The sequence below is a fragment of the Suncus etruscus genome, chromosome 18, assembly GCF_024139225.1.
Source record: "Suncus etruscus isolate mSunEtr1 chromosome 18, mSunEtr1.pri.cur, whole genome shotgun sequence".
Lineage (NCBI taxonomy): Eukaryota > Metazoa > Chordata > Mammalia > Eulipotyphla > Soricidae > Suncus > Suncus etruscus.
The window spans coordinates 35,042,035-35,051,336 of NC_064865.1; the positions used below are offsets into that span (position 1 = coordinate 35,042,035).

The window sequence follows — 9,302 nt, forward strand, 5'->3', positions numbered from 1 at the left end:
AACACCCTACAGCCGTGCTATCTCTCTGGCCCCCAAGATCAAGAATTTTCTACGAACATTACTTGCTGTTCCTTGAAGGTTTCTATTTAAGAAAATGAGACTATTCTAGGCTCTTAGGAAATACTGGGCATAAAGCAAAAGAAAACCGAAACTTAACTTTAAAAGTTGTACAGACTCTTGAGAGCATGTGGTTGGCGGAGGCTTGGGGAGAGGGGACACAATGTTGTCCCCTGGGCTCAGTCTCCACCCCCCACTACTTGCTCAACAGGAGAGATCCCCTTGCCACTTCCTCCTTTTCCATCTCTGACAGCAAATGAAGCAGTTGCTGAGCCAGCTCTGATTTTCGGGAAGTCAGATGACCTTTCCCCTGAGTTCCCTGTCTCTCCCTGCCCCTAAGGTGGCCACCATGCACCCGCTCATGGTTCTCCTTTGCCTGTTGCCCCTGTTCCCAGGTAGGAGCATGGTGGGGTGGGGATGAGGGGGAGAATGCAGGGCTCCTGGGGTGCCTGCTCTGCAGAATGAGTGGCCATGTGCAAAGCAGACCGACTCTATTGCTGCGCCTCCTTTCCTCCTTGTACCTGTCATGTCCTTACCCCACAGGCTCGATTGCAGTCACGCCCTCCTGCCCTAAGAATGTGAATATCTCCGGGGGCACCTTCACCCTCAGCAAGGGCTGGGCCCCTGGGAGCATCCTCACCTACTCCTGCCCTCTGGGCTATTACCCCGTTCCTTCAACGAGGCTGTGCAAGCTCAACGGGCAGTGGCAGACGTCCTCCAGATCCAGCCGGCTGACAAAGGCAGTCTGCAAACGTGAGATTCCCCGGGCTCTTACATTTGTCCCTCTAGCGGCCACCCCTGCACTCTCAGCAGTTGCTCAGGCCGGGGACTGACCCACTTGGAAGGTGTGGGCCAGGTGGCAAAGCTGGCTCTCTAGAGGGCTTTTCAAAAGGAGGAAATGTCAACCACCCAGAACAAGGAATTGGAGTCGGCAGTGGTGGGTGCTAAGGCCAGAGAAGATTTCTGAAGTTCTTCGAAAGGGTCTGCAGGGTACTGACCATTCAGAGCAGAGGTTTTAGAGTGCCAAACTGTGGGAAGTGAAAACTTTGGGGGGGGGGCAAAAAAACTGGGCTGTGCTCAGGGGTCATTCCTGGTGGTGCTTGGGGGGCCATAGGAGATGCTGGAGATTGAACCCGGGTAGCTGTGTGCCAGGCAAATACTCTACCTGCTGAGCTGTCCTTCCAGCCCTGGGAAGTGTAAGCTTTGGGTTACATGCTCCTGGAGCATCTAAGGAGCCTAGGGGAGGAGGAGGGCTCGCATGACCCTCAGGAGCCAGGAGAAAAGTCGATATACCAACTGCGTTATGTGAAATTGCCAACGGCCAATTAGTTTCCAAAAGTACACTTTTTTCCCAGAGCAGTGGCGCAGTTCCTAAGGCGTCTGCCTTACTTGCACCAGCTTAGGATGGACTAGTGGTTCGATCCTCCGGTGTCCCATATGGTTCTTCAAGCCAGGTGAAATTTCTGAGCACATAGCCAGGAGTAACCCCTGAGCATTATTGGGTGTGGCTCCAAAACAAAACAAAACAAAACGAAGTAGTTTTTCAAGTGTTTCAATACATTCGGGCTCAAATGGTACTTGTCACCTCCCCTATGCTTCTGGTTCCTTTTCTTCCTCTAGCTGTTCGCTGTCCATCCCCTGTGTCCTTCGAGAACGGTGTGTACACCCCGCGCCTGGGATCCCACCCAGTGGGCAGCAACCTGAGCTTTGAATGTGAAGATGGCTTCATGCTACGGGGCTCCTCCATACGGCAGTGCCGTCCTAACGGCATGTGGGATGGGGAGACGGCTGTGTGTGATAATGGCGGTGAGCTGTCACTTGGGGGTCCCGGGAGCCTCTAAGGGGACAGGAACCTGGTGATCCAGGGACTTATGATCCAGATTTGGGGAAATGAAGTCCTCTTGGTCACACTTCACCAAACTGCTGGAGCTCTAGTCAAAGGCAATTGGTACTAAACTTCAGATTCAACATAAAGGCTCCATATGTTCTGACTACCTTTTCCAATGGCCTCCAAGCAAAACCTGTGATCAAAGTCCTACTGGCTATTTCAAGGAAATAAGCCAGGAGAAAAGTTCAAGGAAATAAGCCAAGAGAGAACAGAGTATCATGCTAAAGTGTCTTTGAGTCTTAGCACTTAAGCTATTTTTTTTGACAGCCTTTGAGCAAATTGGTAGAGGTGAAAAGCTCGGGGGATACCTTCTACACTGCACACTCATCTACACTGGGAAGAGTGAGTGCTGATAGGTGGGTTTGCAATGTTGAATTGAGAAAACATCCAGGGACCAGAGTGGTGGCACAAGCCATAGGTGTCTGCCTTGAGCATGCTAGCCTAGGACAGACCATGGTTCGATCCCCCGGCGTCCCATATGGTTCCCAAGCCAGGAGCGATTTCTGAGTGCACAGCCATGAGTAACCCTAACCCCTAAACACAGAGAGAGAGAGAGAGAGAGAGAGAGAGAGAGAGAGAGAGAGAGAGAGAGAGAGAGAGAGAGAGAGAGAGAGAGAGAGAGAGAGAACATCCAGACAGCTTGGATCTGATAAATGTACTTATACATCGGGGGAGGTGGGGGGGCGGGTGGATGGTTGGTCACTCCTGATGGTGCTCAGGGCTTATTTCTGGCTCTGAGTAATTCTCAGAAATTACTCCTGGTAGGCTTGGGAGATCTTATGGGATGCCAAGGATGGTAACCCAGTCAACCCAATATAAGACAAAATAAGGCGAATACCTTATACGCTGTACTATGGCTTTGATCCCAATGTACACATACTTCTTTTTGTTGTTGTTTTGTTTTTCAGCCACACCGGGTGGCGCTCGAGGCTTTATCTGGCTCTGTGCTCAGAAATCACTGGGGGTTCAGAGCAATAGCACAGCGGTAGGACATTTGCCTTGCATGCAGCTGACTTGGGACAGACCCAGGTTCTATCCCCGGCATTCCATATAGTCCCTGGAGCCTGCCAGGAGCGAATTCTGAGAGCAGAGTCTGGAGTAACCTCTGAGCACCACCAAGTGTGGCCCCAAAACCAAAAAAAAAGAAATAACTCCTGGCTGGCTCGGGGGACTATATGGAATGCCAGGGATTGAAACCAGGTTGGTCATGTGCAAGGCAAACACCCTACTCACTGTGGTATTGCCCCAGCCCCCAAATGTACATATACTTCTGTTGTAGTTGCTACTCCCCAGAATAGTGAGGGCCTCCTAGCATTCTCTGAAGCTATATTTTATCTGTGATTTTAGGGAATTTCCTGGGTTTCATAGTTTTTTGAGTTTCTTAATTTCTTAGTTTTGAGTACATAAAACTGAAAACACATTGTTCATGAAATGGCAGGATAGCTAATGGCCTAGCCATAACTCCTACTCATAGATCTGTCTGCCAAATAACCATGTAGTCAAACAGCATGTAATTTGATATTTAAGTGTAATGTACATGAAATGTACAATTCCTTTTTTTGTTAGATCAGCTTATATTTATTTATTTATTCATTTGTTTTTGGGCCACACCTGTGGCTTTTCTGTGCTCAGGGCTTACTCTCAATTTCGGGGTCCCTTCCACTATGGCTCAAGACAATATGAGATGCTATGCACACGGCTCTGCTTCTCTTTCAGAGGTTGGGAGGTAGGACACACCAGAACCAGTTCCCTTATTTCTTGGATCATGTTTCTCTGAGTTGGAGTTATGCCTGCACTCAATCAGGTGCTCTGGGAGGGGGGGAGTGGGTAGGTTTTAAGAGTCTGAAAGGTTGCAGGCTACCTCCCTACCTGGGCTCCAAGATGAGCTCCTCAGAGCAAAGACTGGCCTGTGATCCTTGCACAGGGTTGTTGTTCATCGGGCAGGGGTGGGTTTTCAGCAGCCAATTCCATCTCTGCCTGTGATCTGTGCCTCTGATCCATCCTTCCCAGACCAAGGGAGCTTCTGACCATTTCCTAGCTGCTTGCTCTGTGTATTTCCTCTGTGGGCTGGGAGTACACTCCTTTATACTTCCTCTGAGGGAGTCTGCGGTTACTGTGATTGTTTATTTATTTATTTATTTTGCCATGCTTTTGACCCTGTACTCTCACAAGATTCCCTTCTCAGCCATCTTGACCCCAACTTCTCAATGAATTGAGGTGAGAAAGCCCTATTGACAATCAGCCAGCAGAGACAGGTGGGAAGAGGGTGACTTGTATAAGTCTTCAAAGGAACCATCTTGTCAGCGTGGTACAATGAGTTTTTGGGGGTAGGGTCATTACACCCAATAGTGCTTCAGGGCAAACTCCTGAATTGAGTGAAATAAACTACAAGATCAGCTCAAGGGTTACTCCTTGTGGTGTTGGGGAGAACATGTGTAGTGCTGGGATCAAACCAGGTTGCCTTTGTAAGACTTCACCTTACTCATTATACTATCCTATCTTTTTTTTTTTTCTTTAAACACACATATCCTGCCAGAGTGATAGCACAATGGTAGGGCATTTGCCTTGCATGCAGCCAACCAGGGACAGACCCGGATTCGATTCCTGGCATCCCACAATGGTTCCCTGAACCTACCGGGAGTGATTTCTGGTTTTTGTTTTTTTTTTTGTTTTGTTTTTTTTTGTGTGTGGTTTTTGGGTCACACCCGGCACACTCAGGGGTTACTCCTGGCTCCATGCTCAGAAATTGCTCCTGGCAGGCACGGGGGACCATATGGGACGCCGGGATTTGAACTGATGACCTTCTGCATGAAAGGCAAACGCCTTACCTCCATGCTATCTCTCCGGACCCGGGAGTGATTTCTGAGTGAAGAGCCAGGAGTAACCCCTGAGCACTGCTGGGTGTGGGGTGTGGCCCAGAAAAACAACAAAAACACTCTACCCATATAATCATCGTGCAGAACAGAACATGTTCAACATTGCAGGAGAAAAATCTCATCCTCTCCATCTCTTTTCTTTTCTTTCTCTTTCTTTCTTTCTTTCTTTTTCTTTCTTTCTTTCTTTCTTTCTTTCTTTCTTTCTTTCTTTCTTTCTTTCTTTCTTTCTTTCTTTCTTTCTTTCTTTCTTTCTTGCTTTCTTTCTTGCTTTCTCTTTCTTTCTTTCTTTCTTTCTTTCTTTCTTTCTTTCTTTCTTTCTTTCTTTCTTTCTTTCTTTCTTTCTTTCTTTCTTGCTTTCTTTCTTGCTTTCTTTCTTGCTTTCTTTCTTGCTTTCTTTCTTGCTTTCTCTTTCTTTCTTTCTTTCTTTCTTTCTTACTTTCTTTCTTTCTTTCTTTCTTTATTTCTTTCTTTCTTTTCTTTCTTTCTTTCTTTCTTTCCTTTCTTTCTTTCTTTCTTTCTTTCTTTCTTTCTTTCTTTCTTTCTTTCTTTCTTTCTTTCTTTCTTTCTTTCTTTCCTTCCTTCCTTTCAACCCTACCTACCTTACTATTGTTCTGACCACTGCTATTAGATTTTGTGTGTGTGGTTTGTTTTTTTTTTTTTTTTTTTTTTTTGGTTTTTGGGTCACACCCAGCAGTCTCGGGGGTTACTCCTGGCTGTCTGCTCAGAAATTGCTCCTGGCAGGCTCAGGGGACCATATAGGATGCCGGGATTTGAACCACCGACCTTCTGCATGAAAGGCAACATCTGGGGCCAGAGAGATAGCACAGCTGCGTTTACCTTGCAAGCAGCAGATCCAGGACCAAAAGTGGTTGGTTCGAATCCTTGCATCCCATATGGTCCCCAGTGCCTGCCAGGAGCTATTTCTGAGCAGACAGCCAGGAGTAACCCTTGAGCACTGCCAGGTGTGGCCCAAAAAAACAAAAAAGAAAAAAAAAAAGAAAAGAAAGAAAGGCAAACGCCTTACCTCCATGCTATCTCTTTGGTCCAATTTTCGTGGTTTTTAAAGTCATAGTCATTGACCATAGTCTAGCACAGTAGGAGTTTTATTGCTTTATGTTCTCTCTGATCCTTGGAATTGCCCTTCTTTTTTAGCATGAATCAGTTGGTATAAAACAATATCTCATGGTTTATGAAATGGGAATATTCTCAGAGGAAGCATAGGAAACCCCGGGCTCTTCAAGGAGGGGGGAGATTTTACAAGCCAAGCGAAGAACAAGTGAGGCCTCTAAGATCGAAACATTTTGCATTACTGCATGATTTTCATCGGCACCCCTGGGTTACCAAGAGGAGGAGGAGGAGTCTAGAGAGAGCGAGTGGGTGAGCAGTCTGTAGACTCAGACACAGGCCTTTGCTCACCTCTGTTTCTTTTGTTCACTTGCAGCTAGCCACTGCCCCAACCCCGGCATTTCAGTGGGTGCAGTGCGAACTGGGTCCCGCTTTGGCCTGGGGGACAAGGTCAGCTACCGCTGCTCCTCCAATCTGGTGCTCACGGGGTCTGCATTGAGAGAATGCCAGAGCAATGGGATGTGGAGTGGAACAGAGCCCATCTGCCGCCGTGAGTAGCTGCTCTGACCTCCTGGGTCTCCTGGGTACCCTCCATCCCCTGCACCCTACCTGACCCCAGTGTCTCTTCTCACAGAGCCCTACTCCTATGACTTTCCTGAAGATGTGGCCCCTGCCCTGGGCACATCTTTGTCCCACATGCTTGGAGCCACCAATCCCACTCAAAAGAATTCGGGTGAGCACCGAGGCGGGGCAGCAGCCTGGGGAGGCTTTTAGGAGCTTGAGTGAGCTCTGTGGGGCTGAACTCACTTGGGGAGAGGGCAGGAAAGCAAAGAAAGGGTGGTCTAAGTCCGTCCCTTCCACAATTTCTCCTAGAAAACCTGGGGCGAAAAATACACATCCAGCGCTCTGGTCACCTGAATCTCTACTTCCTTCTGGATGCCTCTCAGAGTGTGGCCGAAAAAGATTTTGAAATCTTCAAGGAGAGCGTCAACATTATGGTGGACAGGGTTAGGAAATAGGAGTCTGGGTGGAGGAGGCCTTTCTGCACTCTTTTTCTCTGTCTTCTCTCCTTCCCACTCACAAATTACCTTCTCCCATATTGTATGCAAGCCAATCAAGAATCATGGATTTGATTCAGAAGGTCCTATTTTTTGATCCAAAAACACTGTTGAGAGAGCATAGAGATAGTACAATAGGTAGGGCATTTGGCTCCAACATGACCGTCCCAGGTTTGATCCATATATAAACCCCTAAACTTGCTAGAAATTACCTCTGAGTCTAGAGCCAGGAGTAAGTCCTGAACACTGGTGGGCGTGCTCCTCTTCAAGAAATAAAAACAAAAACACTCATTAGTTAGGTACTGTCAGAGTGCTGGGAAATACCAAAAAACAACAAGTCAAGGAGCTACTTACCAAAAAGTCATCACATGCAAAGGCCACAACAAGTGGATATAGAAATAATTTGGGGGGCCCGGAGAGATAGCACAGCGGCGTTTGCCTTGCAAGCAGCCGATCCAGGACCAAAGGTGGTTGGTTCGAATCCCGGTGTCCCATATGGTCCCCCGTGCCTGCCAGGAGCTATTTCTGAGCAGACAGCCAGGAGTAACCCCTGAGCACCACCGGGTGTGGCCCAAAAACAAAAACAAAAAAAACAACAAAAAACAAACAAACAAAAATAATTTGGGTGTGTGTGTTTGGGTCACACCTGGCAGTGCTCTGGGGTTACTCCTGGCTCTATGCTCAGAAATTGCTCCTGGCAGGCTCAGGGAACCTTATGGGATGCCAGGATTCAAACCACCATCCTTCTGCATGCAAGAAAAAAGCCCTACCTTCAGGCTATCTCTCTGGCCAGATATAGAAATAATTTACTGGGGATGGCAGAACAGTTCTGCTATCTCTGCTGACTTTTCTTTCTTTTTTGGGGAGGCACATACAGTGGTACTCAGGTCCAATACCTAGTTCTGCCCAGGGGTCACTCTTGGTAGACTTGAGCACCATATGGGATGCAGGGATAGAACCTGGTTCTAAGTAAGTGCCCTCCCCCTTGTCCTGACTCTCCAGCTCCAGTTGCTGATTTTTTTTCTAGAGGAGTGAGGGACACTACCAATGGTGCTCAGGTTTTACTCCTGGCTCTGCACTTAGAAATTACTCCTGGTCAGGGCTGGAATGGTAACACAGTGGGGAAGGCATTTGCCTTGAATATGGACCCAGGACTGACCTGGATTAAATCCCTGGCATCCCATATAGTCCCTTGAGCCTGCCAGGAGTGATTTCTGAGTGCAGAGACAGGAGCAGTCCCTGAGTACCACTGGGTATGGCTCAAAAAAATAAATAAACAAAAACAAAAACCAAGAATAAATAAAAACAAAAACTGCTGAAGCGATAGTACAGCAATCGAGTATTTGCCTTACACGTGGCCGAACCAGGACAGACGGTGATTCAGATCTCAGCATCCCATATGGTTCCCCCGAACCTGCCAGGAGCAATTTCTGAGTGCAGAGCCAGGAGTAACCCCTGAGCTCGATGGTGTGACTCAAAACAAAACAACAAACAAAAAACAAAACAAAACAAAACAAAAAACAGAAAAATTACTCCTAGCAGGCTTCAGGGAATCATAGCAGGCTTGCTGGAGATTGAATCCTGGGTCAGCCACATGCAAGGCAAGCAAACACCCTACCCACTGCTGCTATTTTCACTTAATTTAAATTAATGGCAGTATATGGGGCTGAAGTGGTAGCACAGTGGTAGGGTGTTTGCCTTGCATGTGGCTGACCCAGGACAGATACGGGTTCAATTCCCAGAATCCCATATGGTCCCCTGAGCCAGGAATGATTTTTGAGCACAGAGCCAGGAGTAACTCCTGAGCACCACCAGTGTGGCCCCTCCCCCCAAATTAATTAATGGCAGTATCTCATAACTTTATCTTAAAAATGCAATACTTGGGCCCGGAGAAATAGCACAGCGGCGTTTGCCTTGCAAGCAGCCGATCCAGGACCAAAAGTGGTTGGTTCGAATCCCGGTGTCCCATATGGTCCCCCGTGCCTGCCAGGAGCTATTTCTGAGCAGACAGCCAGGAATAACCCCTGAGCACCACTGGGTGTGGCCCAAAAACCAAAAAAAAAAAAAAAAAAAAAGTGCAATACTTTTGGGGCCCAAAGAGATAGCATGGAGGTAGGGTGTTTGCCTTGCATTAGAAGGATAGTGATTCAAATTCTGGCATCCCATATGATCCCCCAAGCTGCCAGGAGCGATTTCTGAGCATAGAGCCAGGAGTAACCCCTGAGCGCTGCAGGGTGTGACCCAAAAACTAAAAACCAAGAAAAAAAAAAAAAAGGCAATACTTTGGGGCTGGAGAGATAGCACAGCAGTAGGACATTTGCCTTGTATGTGGCTGACCCAGTTTGGCTGACCCAAACT

The 9,302-nt window shown here is 47.6% G+C and overlaps 1 protein-coding gene across 1 annotated transcript in view; it reads left to right on the top strand.

Moving 5' to 3' along the window:
- The first annotated feature begins 315 nt into the window (after positions 1 to 315).
- The window catches only part of C2 (complement C2), a 22,846-nt gene continuing 13,859 nt past the window's right edge, over positions 316 to 9,302 (top strand). Inside the window, exons 1-6 of the mRNA XM_049765127.1 lie at positions 316 to 452; positions 601 to 810; positions 1,678 to 1,863; positions 6,263 to 6,436; positions 6,521 to 6,619; positions 6,760 to 6,893. Coding sequence (XP_049621084.1) covers positions 356 to 452; positions 601 to 810; positions 1,678 to 1,863; positions 6,263 to 6,436; positions 6,521 to 6,619; positions 6,760 to 6,893 — 900 coding nt within the window. The 5' untranslated portion in view covers positions 316 to 355. The remainder of the gene's footprint in view (positions 453 to 600; positions 811 to 1,677; positions 1,864 to 6,262; positions 6,437 to 6,520; positions 6,620 to 6,759; positions 6,894 to 9,302) is intronic.